This window comes from Tachyglossus aculeatus, chromosome 16, assembly GCF_015852505.1.
Source record: "Tachyglossus aculeatus isolate mTacAcu1 chromosome 16, mTacAcu1.pri, whole genome shotgun sequence".
NCBI classification, from domain to species: Eukaryota; Metazoa; Chordata; class Mammalia; order Monotremata; family Tachyglossidae; genus Tachyglossus; species Tachyglossus aculeatus.
This window is the reverse complement of record NC_052081.1, coordinates 10,301,402-10,324,533: the sequence shown is the minus strand read 5'-3', so window position 1 is coordinate 10,324,533 and position 23,132 is coordinate 10,301,402. Positions and strand designations below refer to the sequence as shown.

General features: G+C 38.5%; 1 protein-coding gene across 2 annotated transcripts in view; it reads right to left on the bottom strand.

Annotated features, from left to right (window-relative positions):
• The window catches only part of RALGPS2 (Ral GEF with PH domain and SH3 binding motif 2), a 140,929-nt gene that overhangs the window by 87,034 nt on the left and 30,763 nt on the right, over positions 1 to 23,132 (bottom strand). For both annotated transcript variants that reach the window (XM_038757532.1, XM_038757533.1), the window contains exons 2-7: positions 20,196 to 20,335; positions 16,218 to 16,322; positions 15,241 to 15,291; positions 7,153 to 7,236; positions 4,937 to 5,026; positions 765 to 857 (exon numbers count right to left, since the gene is read on the bottom strand). In XM_038757532.1, coding sequence (XP_038613460.1) covers positions 765 to 857; positions 4,937 to 5,026; positions 7,153 to 7,236; positions 15,241 to 15,291; positions 16,218 to 16,322; positions 20,196 to 20,252 — 480 coding nt within the window. In that variant the 5' untranslated portion in view covers positions 20,253 to 20,335. The remainder of the gene's footprint in view (positions 1 to 764; positions 858 to 4,936; positions 5,027 to 7,152; positions 7,237 to 15,240; positions 15,292 to 16,217; positions 16,323 to 20,195; positions 20,336 to 23,132) is intronic.

Genomic DNA, 23,132 nt, shown 5'->3' with positions numbered 1-23,132 from the left:
GAGAACGAGGCACGGTGAGGAACAGTTATTCAAGATTAGAAGAGGAAACAGGCAGAAGAAGCAGAAGACAGATATATACTCCCCCTGCCCACACCAACATAGAGAGGCTCAGCCAGACTATCTTCTTGGACAAACAGGAGGTGGACAGGGCAGACAGGCCCCTCCTCATCCACCCATCCCTGCTCCCCAACCTGCTCGGCCACAAGCAGCCCAGCTCCAGCCCAGGCTGGAGAGGCTGCTGGTGCCAACAGCTAGGGTGAGGAGGTCAAGGGGCATTACTGCACACAGTGGCCCCCAAAATGCACAAAACCCCAGAGAACAGGAGGAGCAGCAGCAATTTCAGCAGACTGGAGCAGAAACCAGGTTCTGGCAGAGCTGGGAGATGCGTGTGTTTTGCTCCTCCTTTCTACCTGACACTGATGAATATGCTACAGACCACACCAAACCTCACAGATGATTGTGGGCAATTACTTTGACATGCCTCCATATTTATTAACACCATAAAATTTATATGACTAATTACTGCTGCTTACATTTTTCTAAATTAAATATAAAATACACTGCCAAATGGAAAGAAATCCTAACAAAGCATGAAAAAGCCCTCAAGAGGCAAATGTAGAGTAAAAACACTACAAACGTTTTATATGGAATCTTAGGGTATTTTAAAACACTGTAATATCCATTCAGTCATGAAGAAAACCACAAAAAGATAAAATTAAGAACATTTACTTTACTAGAATACAAAATTCTCTAGGAGTACTCACCGCCCATGTTTTGGTGAGTCTGAAGATGGGGGCACTTTGTAAACCAGACACGACTGCCATAAGGGCATGTAGATTATTCAGCTCATACAGTTTCTGAAAACAAAAAGTAAAAAGTTATGACACTGAAAAACATACAGGTAATAATAATTATCACTAACAATATTTATTGCATGTCAACTGAATGAAAAATACTGTATTAGATGGTTTTGGTTGAGGAACATACATAAGAGATACAAACTGCTGCCCCTACAAGAATTTATTATCTAATGATACATTAGATACTTGAAAGCCACCTGAACTCATAAGAAAGGCACAATCTACATTTCAGTTGTATTTTAGCTTTAACATTTGTAGTCTTACCTTTTAATTTGTTAAAAAAAAAAGACTTCAGGTAAGAGGTAGAAGGGCAGCATTTTCATAAATTTCTATTGAAAACGGTATACTAATTGTACCCAAATTTCCTTGTGAGAGAAATTTTCTCTTGGTGTTTTTAGGAGCATTTATTAATCTAGGTAAGCAGGTGAAGTTTTGCCAAAAAGAGGGCTTTGGGAAAGAAAATACAGTAAATTCCTTCCATAGTGTAGTTTCTGGTGTATAACGTGTTATAGTTAGGATTTCTATCTTTATGTCATTTCTGGAAAGTCAGAGTGCAATTTAATTTAAAAAAAGAGTTAAAGGCACTAAACCATGGGGTCACTCTGGGACCATGAATTTAAATTACTTGGGTACTACAGCCAGGACAGATGTACTAAAGAAACCCATGTAGCTAAAATTCTATTTATTCTGATGGTATCGACACCTGTCTACTTGTTTTGTGTTGTCTGTCTCCCCTTTCTAGACTGTGAGCCCGTTGTTGGGTAGGGACTGTCTATGTTGCCAACTTGTACTTCCTAAGTGCTTAGTACAGTGCTCTGCACACCGCAAGCACTCAATAAATATGAATGAATGAATGAATGTGTCATTACCGCAGAGTAGGGGGATTTTTGAAATTCTCCCAGAACTCTTTCAAGCGTATTTATTGAGCGCTTACTGTGTGCAGAGCACTGTACTAAGCGCTTGGGAAGTACAAGTTGGCAACATAAAAAGACGGTCCCTACCCAACAGTGGGCTCACAGTCTCTGATGCCATCTTACTGAGTAGTAAGGGCAAAATCAGTGGTGGTGCCTCCTTTCAATTTGATCAATCAATGAATGATATTTATTGATTGCTTACTGTACACAGAGCACTGTACCACATTAAGTCCGTGGTAGAGTAGTAACGTAAAATACTGTTATGAAAACTCAGGAAACTACACTGCTTCTTTGAGTGGTTCCTGCTATTCAAAGAGGTGGGGCAGTCAGGAAAGAGTGCTGATGGGTATACAGGATAGCGGCTAAGATGATTGAAGAAGCGCCCAAAGCACTCACAAGGCAGCATATACAACCAAGCACCTACTGTCCATGTTAACTGTCAGATGGTGATATCTGCTGTAATGTTTGCTGCCCCTTAACCTTTTGGGGACTACTAAACGCATACATGCTGGCAGCTATATTATTATTATTTCAATTATTATGGTATTTGTTAAGCTCTTACCCTTCATCAAGCAGTGTTGCAAGCATCCTTCCTTCCTCTCCCCCTCATCCCCCTCAGCATCCCCCCCATCTTACCTCCTTCCCTTCTCCACAGCACCTGTATATATGTATATATGTTTGTACATATTTATTACTCTATTTATTTGTCTTACTTGTACATATCTATTCTATTTATTTTATTTTGTTAGTATGTTTGACTTTGTTCTCTGTCTCCCCCTTCTAGACTGTGAGCCCGCTGTTGGGTAGGGACTGTCTCTATGTGTTGCCGACTTGTACTTCCCAAGCGCTTAGTACAGTGCTCTGCACACAGTAAGTGCTCAATAAATACGATTGATTGATTGATTGGGGTAGATACAAGGTAATCTGGTTGTATTACTTAGACTTCAATAAATAAAAACTGAACCTGCAGTCAATAGCTAAACCTGTTTTATCAAATCACTGCCACAGCATTCTCTTTTTCTTCTGATCTATGAAATCTACTAAATCCACAAAATGTCCTTGAAGACACAGTTCAGAGTAACTATCAGAAAGTTGATTTTCTCTGTTTGGTGACTTGCCCCTAACTTCTTCCTACTTCTCACACACCAAAATTCAAACATACTTCAGAGATACCGCATAGCCTTACTTCCCAAGCTGCCTTGTAAAGCTACTATATGCAGGTCAAACACCAAGCATACTGCTGCTTTAATAAGAAAGGAAGTCCTTCAATGCTGCTCCAGATTCCATGAAACCGACTTTCATATTTACTGTTAAGTTCTGAATTTCAATTGCAATCATTCATTCAAGAAGAATCTGCATCACTTCACGGCCACATTTACGAGAAGAGATTGCACATACATGGAAAGACAGAACGGTAGACTTAGAATGATCGTCCTGAACTCATCCCTTCTAGACTGTGAGCCCGCTTCTGGGTAGGGACCGTCTCTATAGGTTGCCAACTTGTACTTCCCAAGCGCTTAGTACAGTGCTCTGCACACAGTAAGCGCTCAATAGATACGATTGAATGACTGAATCTGTAAAATGGCGATTAAGACTGAGTCCCATGTGGGACATGGACTGTATCCAAACTCATTAGCTAGTATCTACCCCAGCATTGGCCCATAGTAAGCACTTAACAAATACCATAAAAAATTTTAATCTTTAAGGCCATCATATAACCCCACTGCCTGACAAGAAATATGAAAATAAAGAAATTTTCCCAAAATTCACAGTTTTGCTCACTAGTCAGAAATATGCTCTATAAGAAACCAAAATCTAAATAAAAATACTTTGATATGGTCTATACAGAACTCAAGTCCCGAGAAATGACAAATAATCTGCGAATGAATACAATAAGCCTAAAACCCACTGCAGACATGTCTGAATGTGCCTTAACGTGACCTTCATCTGGAAGCTTGATCGAAAACAGAAATGAAAGGTAGACAGCCAAAATGTGAATCTCTAATCTACTTCTTGACTGAGGGAACTGGTGAAAAACAAAAACACACCCTGACATTCTTAAGCAATTAGTTCATACTAGCTATTTTTCACATCCAATTTGTGGAAACCGGGTTTCTGGAATAACATCTGTAGGAAAAATATATGCAAATACATGACTGTTCACTGTTCCTGGATCCGTTCTCAAGAGAATGGTGCAGTGGAGTCCAGAGAAGGTTTTTATTTTTAGGATAGAAGAAACAAAGATGTATTTGAAGGCAGAGGGGAAAGAGCCATCAGACAGTGAGTGCCTGAAGATTGGGATTAAAGAGAGAAGAGAGCCCATGTATTGTTAGAATGTGTGAAGGAATGGGGGTCAGAAATGGTAGGTGATCGCCTCAGGAGATCACAAGAAAAGGTAAGAGTGGAGGAGAGAGTTTTTGGGTGGTCATATCAATGTATCTGGAAGACATGGACTATCTTTGAAATTACTTGGATTTCTCTTCAAAAATGTAGAGCTTTACCTTCCAAGAAGAATTATACAGTTACAATTACTAGGCAATTAAATCATTGTCTGAAGGATGTAATGAGAGAGTGGGCTTGAAGATGAGGGAGCAAGTCCTAACCACTACTGCTTGCATTTGTCAAGGCCACAATATAAAATATGGGTCAGACATCAAAATATAGCTCAATATAACTCAGTATAAAGGTATGGTAATCAATTCACAAAATAATATAGTACAACATTTTAAATGCCTAACTTACTCCCCTAAAACTATACATGTTCCTGGAAGGAACTAGCTGTGTTACATTTTCTTCCATCATACAGAATTTAAATGATTAGCTATGGTATTTGGGGGTACAATGCACTCTTATTTTGATCACTCTCAGAGGATTCAAGATTCGTGACTATTAACTGGAAAATTTGGGATTCTAAAATTGGCTCAATTTATTTTAGAAACACAAGGATACATACATCCTAAAAGTTTCTACCAAGATGAATTTACTCTTAGGAAATACAGCTTGAGAATGACTTAACACTAGAAATACCAAACACTTCATGTCAGTAAACACTAAATGGAGTGTCAGAGGCAAATATTTACACTTTTAAATGGCTGAGCTTAAATATATAAAACAATAGGACAGTTAAGGCCTAAAACATACACAAACAAGAGGAAATCTTACCTTGGCGGTTTTAATATAGTGGCTCAAAACTTCAGCTCTTATCTTTAATGTTTGTGCATGAAGAATCTCTCTTACAACCCAAAAGCTTACCTAAAAACAGAAATGTAAGTACAGATGTAAGGAAAGCAGGAAAGTAGAAAAGCAGCATGGCCTAGTGAATAAAGCTCAGACCTGGGAGTCAGAGGACCTGGGTTCTAATCCTGGCCCTGCTACTTGTCGGCTTTGTGACCGTGAGCACGTCATTTAGCTTCTCTATGCCTCAGTTGCCTCATCTGTAAAATGGGGATTAAGACTGGGGACCCCATATGGGACTTGGACTACATTCAACTTTGTATCTACCCAGGACTTAGTACAGTGCTTGGCACATAGTAAGCACTAAACAAATACCATAAAGAAAATATTCTCCTCAAGCTCTTGTATCATAACTAACCACTAAAACAAAACCACTGACTAATCTCTTATTAAGAAATGAGCTCCCTCCGACAACCTACAAAAATATGAACTCTGTGGCTTTATTTTTTTTATTACTGCTACCCCTAAAAGCTACCACTAAATGTCAATTTCTTCTCTCTGATTCTAGTTTACTTTCAAACCTAAAACATTCCAACATATCCAGCTGTTTCTCCCCTTCTTCCTGCTTCCTCAGTTTGCTCATTTTGCCCGGTTTTCTTTGATCATCTACTTGCAGGGTTTCTCTAGTACCTATATTTGGCTGGTTTCTAAAACTATATATTTCCAGGCCCATAACCTCTAATTTCAGTATTACCTGTCCCTGGAAATCCACATGTTCACGTGTGAGGCAAAGACCCTTTTTTATGGCAGACTATATAATGTAGTCTCCAAAATGTACGCTAACAACAGGATGGGAACCCCAACATTTCTCCTGCAGCACCAGAGCTTCTCTCCACAATAATTTTCCCAGAAATATGGAGAACACAAAAATGAAAGGTGAAATGCCCTTCATGATGAAATTTAGCAGCACAGGAGTTTGGTCTGTGAGGTGACCTGGTGTTTAACAACAACAAAAAAATCTGCTATACCTCCAGAAGTCAAGGATGAAATTGAGGGTCTCTGCTACTAACAACTTTAGTACCTTTAAAAGTGAACATGGTGAGGAAATCTACTGTTTCTCATCCTGAAGTGGTCTCTACATTAGTATGTATTTTCCATTTATTTAACATGGCTATATTTTGAGACACTCAGTAGAAATATATACAAAGTATCAAGTAAAATGTACAAGGAACACTTTAAGGATGCAATAAAACCTCAATTTTCAGGCATAAACAAAATAAATATTGCATAAATACTCATATTTATTGCAGCATCAAAGATTTTTTTTGTATGAACCCTTCAATATCTACACTATTCAGAGTACACAGTAAAATATTTGTGGAGAGTAAAACATACTTGGCTGTAAAATCAGACACTGACAACGCTTTCAGTACTTCTAATAAAATACTTTATATACCTTGCTTTCCTGTCTCTATATAATCCCCCTGTTCCTGTTTTGTTTACACAGAGCAGGATCCAAGGGATACAAGTCCCTCAACTATTTTAACTAAGGTGGTTCTTGATGTGGATAGAAGAAAAGTACCACTATAAAGTAAAACAGCTCTATGATATTTTGGCAGTACATAAGCTGAGAAATAGTATTTCAGTGGTACAGAGCTTCCACTTCATTTAAATCATTTTAGATTGCCAAAATGAACTATAGTTCTCCCGTTTTTCTGTTCTATTTGATTATTTGTGCCTCGTAAAAATTAGCCCTACAGAATTGTTTAAAAGGTACATGGGTAAACAAAGGTGGATTGCATTTTGTTTAAATGTTAGTACAAGTATTAGAAAAAATGTTTGCTAAACACTAAACAACAGCAAGATGTTTGATTAAATATTTAGCCTCATAAAAGTCAAATCAATAGTAAATCGTGCCTATTACATCAGAAGTGTGCAACATGCTAAATCCAGTCACCTAACACAGGATTATACTGAGCACTTTTCTAGTAACACTTGGTAGTTTTGTAAGTTTCTTCAGAAGACATATATTATAATTATAAAACATGAAATGCTAAAAAAAGTACAAAAAAACTATAATGGAAGTGGCTACTAATATTAACTTTTTTATTGTAGGTAGAAAACATGTCTGGAATTCTTCCATTGTTAAAACAGTTGCATTGGTTTACCTACTCAGACTACCATATTTTAAAAAGAGGACTTACGTGATTAAATCTCCTTGTGAAGGCTACTGCATTTGGTGCAGAACTATACTTCTCTTTTTTATTCCATCCACAACTTGACAGCTCCTGGAAAAACATCACAGTGAAATTTATATCTACTATGAATCCACATGGCACTAATTCCATTGCTGAAAAATAGCAAATAAAGAGTTTCACGCTATCTAGTGAAATGAGCAATTAGATCCCTTTTTAGATGTTGGATATATAATTAACGTGTTTTATTTCATGCCCTCGCATGCGGTTAGGTTCACCAAAACAAAAACTAGGAATACTTAATCTTCAAATTTTACTTAATATTTATGGTATGTTTTTCTTATTAAAATTCAAAACTCACAGGACTCAAAAGTGAAAAGAAACTTCTTGTTTACAAAATTATAGCTTTATTTTCCAAAAGTTCAATCAACAGCTTATTTTCAATTCTGAAATGTGACTCCATGATCTATTTTAAATTTTTATACTTCCAGGTAATCATTAATCTAAGTATAGCATTATAATTTTAGATTCAAGAGTCCCTAAAATGAAAAAAAATTACAAAATTTAATTTATGAATAGGACAGTGTAAGAAAAGTAAATTAATGGTGGTTACGTCTTCCTGCAGAATAGGAAAGCACAATTGAAATATTTTTTTTAAAACCCAAAAACAGTTATTGGGATATTAACTTGACGCAGTCAAGAAGTTGCTACCAGTTTTTTTTTACATAGTAGTCCCTCACAAAAACTGATCTCTCTAACCTCCCCTCATTTTCTCTTAAGAGAAAGAGCCCGGGCCTGGGAATCGGAGGACCTGTGTTCTAATCCTGGCTCTTCCACATGTCTGCTGTGGGACCTTGGGCAAGGCACTTAATTTCTCTGTGCCTCAGTTCCCTCATCTGCAAAATGGGGATTCATTACCTCCCTTCTCATATCCGACAGACAATTGCTCTCCCAATCTTCAAAGCCTTACGGAAGGCCCATCTCCTCCCGGAGGCCTTCCCTGACCAAGCCCTCATTTCCTCTTTTCCCGCTCCCTTCTGCGTCGCCCTGATTTGCTTCCTTTATTCACCACCGTCCCAACCCCAGCCCCAGAGTACTTTTATAGCTACCCATAATTTCTTTATTTATATTAGTGTCTGTCTCCCCTTCTCCCCCACTCACTGTAGCAGGGCGTGTGTCTGTTCCGTCGTCATGTTACACTCTCCTAAGTGCTTAGTACAGACTGTGTACTTAGACTAGACTGTGAGCCCACTGTCGGGTAGGGACCGTCTCTATATGTTGCCAACTTGTACTTCCCAAGCGCTTAGTACAGTGCTCTGCACACAGTAAGCACTCAATAAATACGATTGATTGATTGATTATTGTCTTCCCCTTACACTCTTTCTCCCTCTCATCCCCTGCCTAGTTCGGCTCTCTTCCCTCTCATCTTTACTTCCTCTATTCTCTGACCTACCAGTCTCCTGCCGCTTGATTTTGCTGTCCCCATGATGAAACAGCCAGTGATGACAGTAGCAATATTCTACCTCTACCTACTACTGTTGCCTCAAGGTTTGCACTCCCCCTTAAAACCTGACTTGGAGCCCCCACTCATTCCACTGCCAGCGTACAGGCAGAGCCTAGGATTTGCTAGACTGGTAAATTTTTTATATGGGATCATAATATCAGATTAGTTAACTGTGAAAGCTGCCAAAATATTATAAAATTCATCTGGCCCAGATTTTTTTAAAAAAAGCCATGGCCCAGAACAAAGAATCCTTGAGACCACTTGGATAATTTTAAAGTCATACCCAAAGCATTACTTTTTTGTATTACCATATTATTAATGTCACCTTCCCCAATTCTGTTTGAATTGTATTTGGCCCTTGAATCATATCTTTGTATTATCCTTGGAAAATCATTATGACATTCCTAGTTCCACAGCAGCACAGGAATTACAGAAAATTGAAGGACCAAAACACCATAGTAGAAACATTCAACAGAACTATTTCAAAGCAATCTATGTTTGTCTGGTACAGATAAATACAATTTTTCCTACAAATAAACATTACTTACAAAGCTTTTCATACAAAGTCCTCAATTCACATTTACTAAGTCAAAGACAGACTTTCCCTAGAGTAGGTTAAAAGATTTACCAGCAGTGATTTTAAAAGTAAGGAAAATTCTGGATACGTACACCCTGACTTCTCTCTAAGCCTACATCATAAATCTACAACAAACAACATTTTGCTTCAGTGAATTCACACCAAACTGTAAAATACAAAGTGATGAAGTGAAAATAGCATTTTTGCTTGCTTTGGTCATTAGAGAGGTTCAGGTTATTCCCTGAACACGTCATTTACTTAGAGATGGTAGTTACCCAAGTATTCCATTCATCCAATCTGTTAATATACTGAGTGAATTTTCAGAACATTAAACAAACACAACACACGTCTTTTTATAGACTTTCTTCTGGTATTTCTATCCATATCTTTAATAAGCAACTAGTGCATTTGCATGCTAGTGTTTTTCATCACATTACTGTTGGGTCCGCACTGTCCAAGCTACAAATAATTTAATTCATGCTGTTTCATCACGCTGAGAAGCAGTGTGGCTTAGTGGAAAGAGCACAGACTTTGGAGTCAGAGGTCATGGGTTCAAATCCCGGCTCTGCCACTTGTCAGCTGTGTGACTTTGGGCAAGTCACTTAACTTCTCTGGGCCTCAGTGACCTCATCTTAAAATGGGGATTAAGACTGTGAGCTCCCCTTGGGACAACCTGATCACCTTGTAACTTCCCCAGCACTTAGAACAGTGCTTAATAAATGCCATCATCATCATTATTATTATCACAATTCTTGGGGCAGAGGACATGCTCTGGAACAATCCACTCTCCCAGTGAGTGGGCTGTATTCACTTCCCAACTATTTGCCAAGTTATACATCTAAAGTTCTGCCTTTTACGCTATCCTTGGTATCAAAGTATCATTGAACCAGCAGGCAAAGCACAGCAAGCATAACTACTTCCCTAGCCCTACTCACATCTTGCTCCCAGCATGAGGGCAAAGGCCAAACAGGCTCACCAGTCTTTCCGGCAGTCTACCCTAACAACAATCGTCAGCTCTCAATCCTTAGGACCAATGAGGAAACAGTTCAAAAGGGAAGGAAGCAAGGCTGCAGACTGGCTTCCAGGTCTCCATGAGTCCAAACAAGTGTCACAGAGGCTGTGGCATCGGGGCAGATGCTGAAAACAGGGTCACTGTTAGTTGAACCATGATGACTGAGGCAGGAATTCAATCATATGATTTTCTGCTTTTTATGTAATTGGAGCACTTGATATTCACCCCACCTTCAGCCCCACAGCACTTACATACATTTCCATAATTTATGTATATTCATGCCTGTCTCCCCTTTCAAGACCATAAGTTCTTTCTGGGCAGGGACCATATCTACCAACCTCTGTTGTACTGCACTATTCCATGCATTTATTACATTGCTCTGCACACAGCAAGTGCTCAACAAATATCATTGACAATGATGTACTATGCAGTTTGTAGTAAATACTACAATGGATGATTTATGCTATCCCCTCTTTTGGAGAGAAGATAGTGTTTAAAGTGAGCTTTAAAATTATCCTTATTATGGGTGATTCCTAAATTAAACATCAAGAGATTAAAAAAGGCTTATCCATACCCTTCTTTCAAACTGAAGTAAAGGAAGGATCTCAAAGGGAGGAGATAGAACTTTCACTTCTAGAACATGTGATTGGAGAGTGTGATTTTCCCCTGAAGAAAGTAAAATCAGAGAGAATCCACTGGGAAAAGAATCCATTACCGGGCAACCCCTGTCACAAGAAGCTACAAATGTGCTACTGAGATACCCTGGTAAAATAAAAATAGTGTGTTTAATGAAAGAGAGTGAAATGAATCAATCAATTATATTTATTAAGTGCTTACTGTGTGCAGAGCACTGTACTAAGCGCTTGGGAAGTACAAGCTGGCAACATATAGAGACAGTCCCTACCCAACAGTGGGCTCACAGTCTAGAAGGGGGAGTATGAAGTACGGTTTCCCATAGGAAACAATGTAAAGTGCATTTATGTGTTACCAAGACCACAGAATTGAAAAAAGGAATATACGGTACATGTATTTCTAAAAAAAGGCAATAGAAACCACAAAGGTTTAGGGTCATGATCAAATAGGAATTCCAAGAGGGGTGCCCAACTGTTACTTAAGTGACACTAAAACACCTTGAGCTCTGGGTGGGACAGGGACTGTGTTCAACCTGTTTATCTTTGTATCTACCCCAGCACTTAGTACAATGCTTGGAACATAGTCAGAACTTAATACCACAGCTATTATCATCTTAGGCAATCAGGTAAATGCTCCCCCTCCTACACCCCCAGCCTCTCCTACTCCAACCAACCCACCCTCCACCTCTTCCCCTCTTGAAATGTTTTGCCCCAAAATTACAGATTTTAAAATTGCTTCCCCATGGCACCAGTGTGGCATAAGGAATTTATTTTTCAAAACTTGTTTCACCCCTGAAGCCACAGTTGACCATTTTCCCCATTGCAGCCCCCAGGACCACCACAACCTATTTATGAATAGGTTAAAAAGTTCATTTCTTTGGAATGGTTTATGCAATTTCTGTTCAGCTCATGACTATTAAGTTACAGATTTTAATGAAATAGTTAAATGGGATATAAGTATAATTTCATATGCTTCATAAAAATGTGCCTATTCTCACAGGCTATTTAAAATTTCTACCCTGTATTTTAATCACCGACACTTTTACTCCATATGATTTCTGATCTGAACTTTAAAATTCAATGCGACGTTAACTATTTCATAAACACACATAGTCTGCAGAACACTGTATTGGGTACTATGAGAAGAGAAAGAGAAAAACAAGGAATAAGCCCTAAACTCCAGGAGCTTGAAATTTAATTGGGGAAGAAGGAACTATACTAATCCCAGCTCCACCATTTGCCTGTTTATGACTTTAGGCAGGTCATTTACCCTCCCTGTGGCTCAGTTTCCTCATCTCCATTTAGAGTCGAGATTAAAACCTGTTCACCCTCCCATTGAGACTATGAGCCCCTGGGACAATGTCAGATCTGGTTTTTCTATATTTACCAAAGTGCTTGGCACAGAGTAGGTGGTTAGCAAGTACCAAAATTCATCATTATGCTAATCTGAAATTATTTCATGGAGAAAGTGTATCTAGAGTAACATCACAGCGTGGCTAGTGGCAAGAGCATGGGCTTGGGAGTTGGAGAACATTGGTTCTAATCCCAGCTCTACCACTTGTCTGCTGTGTTTCCTTGGGAAAGTCAATTAACTTCTTTGTGCCTCAGTTACCTCATCTGGAAAATGGGGATTAAGACCATTAGCCCCATGTGCGACAACCTGATTACCTTGTACCTATCACAGCACTTAGAACAGTGCTTGGCGCATAGTAAGTGCTTAACAAATACTATCATTTATTAATACTATTATTGTCAATTGATTTGTTTAAATGAGAAACAAAAACAAATGGAAAAGGATTTCTGGAGGAAAGATTTCTTTCAAAATACCAACTTTTAGGGAACACGATGATAGTAAAATATAAGATACACTAAGGAAAACTACCTGAACAATGTTCCAGAAAACCTCGGGGATGGGAGGGAGAGAAAAGGTCTTGTAATTGTGCAAATACGATCAACTGTCAGAATTCATCAATGTTCACAATTAACGGATTTTAGGTATTTATTATAGTACATACATCCCTCTGCCTATGAGTGAAGTTATTTTGAAGAGATGGAGAAAGTGTTTCAGGAGAGAGAGAGAGAGAGAGAGAGAGAGAGAGAGAGAGAGAGAGAGAGAGAGAGAGAGAGAGAGAGAGAGAGAGAGTGTGTGTGTGTTTAAGGAGTATATATATACATATATGGTATATGTGCTATCTTGTTTCCAAATGCTTCTAATTTCTATGTGTCAGTTTTATTCCTAAATCATCCAAAATGCATACACCTACAAAGAGAAATATTCAGCATTTAATTTAAAAATAATACAATTAAATCAACTTAATTACAGAAACTGAAAAGTGACCTATAGCTTGGGTGAAAAGCAGGTTAATATGTTTAACAGATGGCTTTCCTGGCGCTTAGTTAAAAGGAATCATGAGAAGAATGCACTATAGCCAATAGAAGTCATTTTGCCTATAAATGGATTTTTGCTTGGGGCCCACCTTTCCCTACAAAGTAATAAGATAAAATATATATATATATATATATATATATATATATATATACACGTGTGTGTGTGTGTGTGTGTGTGTGTGTGTGTGTGTGTGTGTGTGTGTAGTGAAATTTTACTTGGGCTTTGAGTTATCGAGATACCTAATTCTTTTCTACATAGTTTTCAAGTATCAAAAAACCACCTTGATGTATTTATATGCTATAAATGCTTTAAACAGACAATACGTAGTTATTTCACATTTGCAGTCATTTTCTCAAAGATTATAAAAACGTTTTTAGGTGAATAACTCCAACATTTAATCCTTCCCTGCTCCAGAGATGACAATATAAATGGGGTAGGCAAGTTTAAGTTTCTAACAGATACCAAATCAAATTCAGACTCAGATTTACAGTATTTCTGCAGAAAACTCCATCATCCAACTGAAAGTCAATTTTAAACTTAGAACCAAGATGACTAAATATAACTACTATATGCCTTAATAAAAACTATGAAACCAAGGGACTATAGATCTGCTTTTTTCTCTTTTGAATTAATGCATTACTGTGCTCACTTCCTCAAAAGCTATTGCAGGGTCTATAGGGTTTGTCCTAAAGGTGTACCAAAAACCTTTGGTGGCTGTCCTGTACCTTTCTATTTTTCAAAATTCTCAATAAAAATAATTATGACAGAAAAAAAAGTAAAGATTATTTTCCTGTATGTACTTAAAGATTGGTTTGGGGGCATGTACTCTCCCTTCTAGGCACACAGTCCTTCTGCCCTCAAGCCAGAATTAAAAACTTCATTAAAAGAACTTCATTAAAAGCCAGTGGTACTCACATTCTTCTGCCAGTTGGCAGCTATTCACCCACTAGTGGCACATGCTAGTGCAAGGGCCTGTAAACTCTGATTTAAAAAAAATCTCACTAATTGCAGCCCACTGACTCCCTAAGGAGACTTAATAAAGCCAGAAAAAGAAAATCTCTCAAGAAGTGTAAATCCTTTGCTTTCCTCTTTGGTTAAAGGAAGTCATTCAACCATTTCAACTTGTGGACTTTAAATGAGGGAGCCTTTCGCTGATGAGCATTTGTGACATATCTATTTTTAATTAATGACACTAGAATATGAACGTCTCTGACCTACTATGGGAACCTTTGGTATTTGGTGTTGAATGAAAATCGTCAAGCAGAAACAAGCTACTAGAAACCTAACAGGAGTTTGTTTGATTTTTTTTTTCCTAAAAGTTTATGTTCCTATTTTAGAAAATGAGTAACACTAGTCAACAAAAAATTCCCATTTTCACTTACAAATAGGAATCTTTCCTAAATAATGAGTATCACTGTCTATCATTTAATTTAAAGGACAATTTCCCAAAGGACTTTAGATGCTGCTGGGAATCAGAGGGATTCAGGGCGAAAGGGTTATTTAAAGCATCACTCTTTACTATTTTGCACAATTTTGACACACAACTTATGGAAATTGTTTTAAATCAGATTTTAAACTTATTTTGAAGATAATCTTAAATGTCTTCACCATCCTTCAACACGCAGTCAGGAGGGACCTAGCAATGATCATATGGGATTAAAAGGAGAATATATTTGAACAGCAGGGTTATTAAAATATTTCTCGTCACCTTTGAATCAGACCTTTAACTAAAAGGATCAAAACCCACATCTAAACTCCTAATGTCACAGTAAAGATGTGAATAATCAGTGCAGCCAAATAATTTTATCCAAGCTAAGTTGCCAAACTGCCTTAGGATATTTTCATATTGCATAAAGCACAAAATAATTTGTAATAGTCAAGATTCACTTTGTTCTGCAATTCTAAAAGTTAATAAATTTACAAAGAAAATGAACTACTCTTTTGTCAACAACATGAAAAACAAAGTTGTATAAATTAACTCACCTCTGGTTGAATAGCTTTAAATACTGGGACATCCATGAGTGTTATCTGACCCTGAAATAAAGAGAGAAAATTATATTCATATTAATTTTTTTCTTTTTTTTTCCAAAGATGCTGCATGGTAAATTATATTAACTATATCTGCCTTTTGCTTTTTTATTATAAAACTGGAAATATTTCTAAGCACCCTAGCAAGATAATGTCTTTCCTCACTTTGCTTCCAGCTGAACAGCTTTAGTACAGGTCTGGGGTGATAGGCAGGAAATTGAAGTGCTTCATTTTTAATTTTTTTTCCAGCTGCTACTGACAGCTTAGGGTGGCACTGCTGCCTGTAAATGGGTCCCAAAGTGCTTAGCTTTATCCCAGTCATTTTTAAAGAATGTCCAGTAATTAGCACTTTAAAATAAAAAAGCAATCTACTTCATGCAATACCCTTAACTCAATTCAGATTTCTACAGTTAGAACTGACTTGAGTATCAACATGGCAATATAGTCCATTCTCCCAAAACATGACTTTTCTAAGTGTTAGAACATTATTGAGATTAGGGAAGCTTCTCCGGACAGCGCACAACCAGCTAGATAAAAAGCAATATGATTGGGCATTTGAAGAAACAGTAAAAAACTATATGCAACAGGACCCTAAAATCCATGTAATAGGAATGCTGGATTTGTGAAAAATAAGAAACACTACACCGAAGGGAAAAATCATTTTCACTGAAAGTTGGGGGGGGGGGGGGAGTGGCATATGAAAATCATAGGCATCTATCCCTTTATTAAGTATACATATCACAACCAACTGAAGCATATTAAACTATATTAAACTACAATGTGAACCCCATGTGAGACATGGACTGTGTCCAATCCAAGTACCTTTTATCTATCCCAGCAGTTAGAATAGTGTCTGGCACATAGTAAGCACTTAATAAATACTATTAAGGAAAAAAACTATGAAAACCCAAGAAGCCCGCTTCATTGCTTACCGCATATTCCTCTGGTGTAACTTTGAGAACATCAAATACCACAGCATCAAAACTTTTCTTCAGTTCAGAACCTTTGTCACTTAGTGACTCAGAGCTGCTACTCTTCTGTAAAAAGAAAGACAACTGTGTGAATTATTTTTAATTTTATTGTGAATCAAAATCAATCAGTGCAATTTATTGAGTGCTTACTGGTGCAGAGCACTGTACTATAGTGCTGGGAGAGTATGATACAACAGCATTAGTAGACACATTCCTGCCCACAACAAGCTTACAGCCTAAAGATTATAACAGGGAAAATAAAGTATTTATGGTTCAAAAGAGAAACTGTAAAAGCCAATCCACAGAAAACGTAAAACCAGGATAAAACTTTTTCAAATATAATAGTAGTAGTAGTACTAGCATTTATTGAGTGCCTACTTGGTGGAATGCACTGTGCTAAGCACTAGGGAACTACAAAATAAAGAAGTGACATGCTCCCTGCCCACAAGGAGTGAAAACTCTAATGGGGGAGACAGACATAAAAATAGTTCGGGGATTAAAAACCTGTTCTTCCTCCCACTGGAGACTGTGAGCCCCTTATAGGACAGGCACTGGGTTCGATCTGACTGTATTTTATCTAACCCAGTGCTTGGCATAGAACTTGGCACAAAGTAGGCAACTTTACAAATGCCACAGTTATTATTTTAACAGTTGTAAATACAGTGTTCAAGATAAATAATTGAAAGTAAGATTGAATATATGAGCTAATTTATACCTACTCAGAGCATTTTTGTATATAAATGAGGAGCAGCATAGCTTAGTAGAAAGAGCCCAGGCCTGAGAGTCAGAGGACCTGGGTTCTAATCCTGCCTTTGCCAGGTGCCTGCTGTGTGACCTTGGGCAAATCATTTAACTTCTCTGTGCCTCAATTACCTCATCTGTAAAATGAGGATTCAATCCCCAATCTCCCTCCTGCTTAGATTATGACTAAGGGACTGTGTCTGACCTAGTATCTGTCCCACTGCTTAGAAGAGTACTTGACACAAAGTAAGTACCACTTGACACACTTAAATACCACTATTATCATTAATAATAATTACTATTATTACATAGCAAGCACTTAAATACCACTATTATCATTATTGTTTTTATTATTATATGTGTCAAAGATGGCAAAAAAAATCATCCAGAGGGTGTCTAATTTTAAAATGAAATTCTGGGATAAAGTGTTTTAAATTACTGTAAATTCCTTAAAGGTACAAGACAATTCCCTTGTACAGGAGTTCCCTGCAAAGGGAGCAGGGAGTAAGGCATGGAGGCATCAGTGCCATTTATTCCAAGTACGTAAATGAGGGGAGATGATATGAAGGGATGAGGTGGTAATGACAAGAGATGCAGCGGCTTGACTCTCCCACAGATGAGAGCTTTAGATGAATGGGTGGGGAGAGAGTGGTAGGCCCTACAGCAGCGGCCCTCTCTCTTTCTTCTACTTCTTCAGTCCCATGCCCCAACTGGCTCAGCCCTCTGAGGTGGCAGGGAAGAAAGGGGAAGAGCAGAGCTACCCAGGGAAGAGAGCACGGGGAGGAGGAGTAGGTTGAGGTAGTGAAGAGGTGAGAAGTGACAAGCAACAAACTTGGGATGGAGCTTCACGGAACTCTGCTGGGTAGAAAAACACATCTTGTTAACCCAAAATTATAAAAATATCAATTGGGAGATAGACATCAGGTTAAAATTAGCCTAAATCCCTTATTTTAAAACTTGGACTCTACTATATGTAAGTGTGTATGGCGTTTATGGTGTGGTATGGTATTTGTTAAGCACTTATTATGTGCCAGGCACTGTACTAAGCCTTGGGTCCATGTCCCACATGGGGCTCACAGTCTTAATCCCCATTTTAAAGATGAGGTGTCAAAGGCATAGAGAAGTTAGGCAACTTGCCCAAGGTAACAGAGCAGACATGTGGTGGAACCAGGATTAGGCACCCCAGGTCCTCTGACTCCCAGGATGGAGCTCTTTCCACTATGCCACGCTACTTCCACTACTGACAACTGGATTTCATTTTAGTCTCATTAATGGCAACAAAAACAGGATTATATACAAACTACTAATGTAATGTATAACCTCAATGACATTTATGCATGTGATTTTTAAAACTCTAAATAAGCACATCTATTTCTAGGTTTAAAATTATTTGAGCAAGTTTATCAGTACAAGATATGATGCTGACAATTAAATCCTTTAAAAGTAAATGTTGAAAATTCCCTAGGTGCTTTGCACTCCTGTCTAAAACAATTATATTTATTCACAGGTCCAATCACATCTATATTCAAAACAATCAACAACTGAAAGGTCTACCCTGAGCTGATTGCTCATTAATGACCCAGTTCTTTCTGGGTGAAAAAGCTCCTGCTGAGATTAAGCTACTGCTTTTCATTCACTCATTCATTCATTCAGTCGTATTTATTGAGCACTTACTGTGTGCAGAGCACTGTACTAAGAGCTTGGGAAGTACAATTCGGCAACAAGAGTGTGAAGCATCTACAATATCTACTAATCAATTCCAGAGTCATTTACATCATTCAAAGTAATATTAATTTTCTTTCTAGTTGACATTTGGTAAAAAAAAAAAAACCAATAAAGAATGTTAATCATTAAACTCCTATACTTTCATCCATTCATTCAATCATATTTGACAAGGGCACAATGGTGGTAGAGTAGGCTAAATATGCCACACATGCCAATATGGGAAGAAGGAAATTAATCAGGGTATGCTTCTTGGAAGAAGGATTTCAGGAGGACTTTTTACCTGGACAAATTTATTGACAGTTTTTTTCTGCTTTAAATTGGCCCAAGCCAAAGTTTTACATTTTCCTGCTCATTTCACCACATTTTCTTCCACTGTTCTACTAGAATAGGGCTCCAGTTGTGGGCTGCTCATAAATAAGCAAAATACATTTCAATATTTTATCAGCTGTACTGACATTCCATCAGATATCAGAGGGAAAAAAATATAAAAATATGATTTCCTTTCACTCTTTCCACGCCCCCAAAAGCCTTTAGACTTCAGTGGCTAAAACCCAAAACTTCATTTAAGTTCATTTGTCTATTCAGTCTATATTATCTTTCATTAAAATTTTAATCTTGCAAGAGGCAAAGAGACATAATGGAACAAGTTCTTATTTGGGGGTGGATGCCTTGGTCAAAGTGATGAGTCTTTAGGATTTTCTTGAGGGAGTGGGGGGGACTGCATTTTTCAACTAGCCTCTTCTGTTTGAAATAATCAGATTTTTACAACTCCAGCAGATTCAGGGAAGTGATGGTTCTCAAAAGATCAAAGTCCTTCCAAGGCCCCAACCTACACATCATTATTAAATGAAGAGGGAAAAGTGAGATATTTTCATTCCCCTTCAACATTCGGAAAGGCAATGGGTCAAATGGGTGAAAAGTGATCCTGATGCACTTCTAGGTGGGACATCTTGTCATCTTAATTTTGCTGATTGTTGAGGATCGAATTATTGTGATACTCTTTAACCCTATGAATGATATATAACAGAAGTACTTTGGCTCAAACAAGAGACAATTCACTTGGTCCCTATGTTTTCCCAACTTTTGGGTTTTACTTGAATTTGTGGCAAAATCTATTAGGGAATGAGAAATCTGGCTAGGCTTTTTTTATGCATTTGATAAGTGCTTACTATGTGCCAGGTATTGTTCTAAGTGTTGGGGTAGATACAAGGTAATCAAGTTGGACACAGTCCATGTCCCACATAGGGCTCATAGTCTTAATTCCCATTTTTTAGGGTTTTTTTTTTTTTTTTTTTTTTTTTACAGGTGAGGGAACTGAGGCACAGAGAAGCTAAGTGGCTTGCCCAAGGTCACACAGTCTAGTGGCAGAACCGGGACTAGAATCCAAGTCCATCTGGCTCCCAGGCCCCTGGTCTATCCACTAGGCCATGCTGTTTCTCCACAAGTATATGGACATGTAATTGTACTTCTTACCTCAGAAGCAGTAGCTGCAATATTAACGTTGCTCGTCTGCCCATTCATTAGGTCCATATTTCCCACATCGGTCCTCAGCCCTATGCTTACAGCAGCAGAATTATGCTTATTTCACGTCCAAGGCACCAAATACATCATTCCTACACATTAAAATGAGAAAATAGTCAGAATAGCAAATCCTCCTTCCACCTGAAAGAACACCAAAACAATATTCGTTTTGTCCAAAATTGAACTTTTTGCCTTCCCACCTGAATCCTGCCCTCCCCGTCTTTCCCATCGCTGCCAACAATACCTTCAACCCTCCCTACCTCGCAAGCCCACGTAACCTTGGTATTGTACTCGACATCTCTCTCATTTAACCCCTGTATTCACTGTCGCCAAAACCTGTCAGTTCTACCTTCACATGACTAAAATCCACCCTTTCTTCTCCAACCAAACTGCTACTATGCTGATCCACACATATCTCACCGTGACTACTGTATCAGCCTTCTTGCTGACATCCCTGCCTCCGGCCTCTTCCCACTCAAGTCCATATTTCACCCTGCTGCCCAGATCATTTTTCTAAAAAAAAAGTTCAGTTGATGTCTCCTCAAGAACCTTCGGAGGTTTCCCACTATCTCCGCATCAAACAAACTCCTCACCAGTGGTTTTAAAGCAATTGGCTGAGCCCCACTTATCTGACTTTGTTGATTTCCTACCATAGCCCAGTCATGCATGCTTCACTCCTCCAATGCTTACTTACTCAGTGTACCTTAATCTCCTCTATCTCACCAACCCCTTGCCCACATCCTTTCTGAATTGGAACTCCTTCCCCCTCCATATATGACAAACCACCATGCTCCCCACCTCAAAGTCTTATTGAAATGACATCTCCTCCAAAAGGCCTTCCCCAATTTAGTCCTGTTTTCCCCTACTCCCTCTCCCTTCTGTGTTACCTATGCACTTGGATCTGTACCCTTTAATGCACTTGATATTCACCCCACCCTCAGCCCTGCAGCACTTAGATACATATCCATACTTTTTTTATTTATATTAATGTCTGTCTCGCCCTCTCGACTGTAAGCTCCTTGTGGACACGGAATATATCTACTAACTCTGTTATTCTGTACTCTCCCAAGCATCTAGTGCAGTGTTCTGCACACAGTGAGCTCCCAATAAATATGAATGATTGATTGATTTTAAGCAACTTGCTTGGTTTATCCAGACGTAAAGATGACAAATACTAGCTGAGACCACAACTTGGATCTTGTACGAATTGTCCCTGAAACAATTAGCAACAGTTACAGGATATAGAGGAGAGCCCCAATAATTAGAAAGGTATTGATAACACTCAGCTAAGGAACTCAGGCAAAAGAATATTTCAGTAATGTGGAGCTTTTGCACAGTTTAAATTAGCAAATAAACAAGAAAGGAAGTTGAAGTCCTTGCCAAGAACCAGGATGAGCTTCAATCCTGAGACTTCGGGGCTGAGAACCAGCGAGGACTGGTTTCTAATGCTAGCTGTTTGTGCAGCACCACTTCATTCATTCAATTGTATTTATTGAGCGCTTACTGTGTGTAGAGCACTTGTACCAAGCACGTGTACTCTTATCCCTGACAGTCTCATTCCCAAGCAAGTAATTGCAAAGCCACTTGCACCCAGAATGACAACGGCACAGTGCCAATGCTGCTCCACGGCACCAAGAGCAACACAAGAGTAGGCATCAAAGTATGTATTTAGTGACAAAGATTCTACTATAAAGGGAATTAGTACGGAAAATAGTGCTGCCTGCTCCTTGGTGAATTCAAAATCTTTGAAAAGGCTAAACCCACTTGGTCAGTCAGTCAGTCATATTTATTGGGTGCTTATTGTGTGCAGAACACTGTACTAAGTGCTGGGGAGAGTACAATACAAGAATATAACAGACCCATTCCCTGTCCAAAATGAGCTTACAGATTAGAAGGACGACAATCACACCATACTTGAAAACAGGATGTTTGTCTTAGGTCCATTTAAATCTGGTGAAATCCAATCAAGTAGAAGCTCAGATTCAAAGGCCTCAGTAGTGTCCATGGGCAGAAAAATCAGGAAAAGGGGCTTTAGCTGGCATAGGGCAACAAAACTGCTAATTTCCTTTAGTCGTAGAAGTCTTGATTTTATGTCCAAGCAGGGACTTTGCCTTTATTCTGTTCCCATTTAGTACCTAGCAGATTGTTACGGTTGGCACCAAAATATTTAATAACAATTGGCAACAATAATAGAATCATTTCACTTTTAAGGTTTACTTTAATTCTTATGACTCTGGTTAAAAATGGAAAAGTTAAAAAACAACTAAGAATCAATGTGAACATAACTACAGGAGATTACAAACCCATTATATTGCTTAAATTTAATCTATCAAATTAGTGGATAATCAGAAGCAGCGTGACAGTGGAAAAAGCCCGGGCTTGGGAGTCAGAGATCGTGGGTTATAATCCCGGCCCCGCCACTTGTCAGCTGTGTGACTTTGGACAAGTCACTTAACTTCTCTGTGCCTCAGTTACCTCATCTGTAAAATGGGGATGAAGACTGTGAGCCCCACGTGGGACAATCTGATAAATTTGTATCTACCCCAGCGCTTAGCACATAGTAAGTGCTTAACAAATACCCTCATTATTATCACCATTCTGATAGTCAGAAAATTACATCCACTCCAGTTTACACTGGCCACAGCAAAAACAATTTGGTGATCAGTAATCTCAGACCAGAATTTAGATGGGAATAAACTATTAGAGAGGCAGCGTGGCTCAGTGGAAAGAGCCCGGGCTTTGGAATCAGAGGTCATGGGTTCGAATCCCGGCTCCGCCACATGTCTGCTGTGTGACCTTGGGCAAGTCACTTAACTTCTCTGAGCCTCCGTTACCTCATCTGTAAAATGGGGATTAAGACTGTGAACCCCACATGGGACAACCTGATCA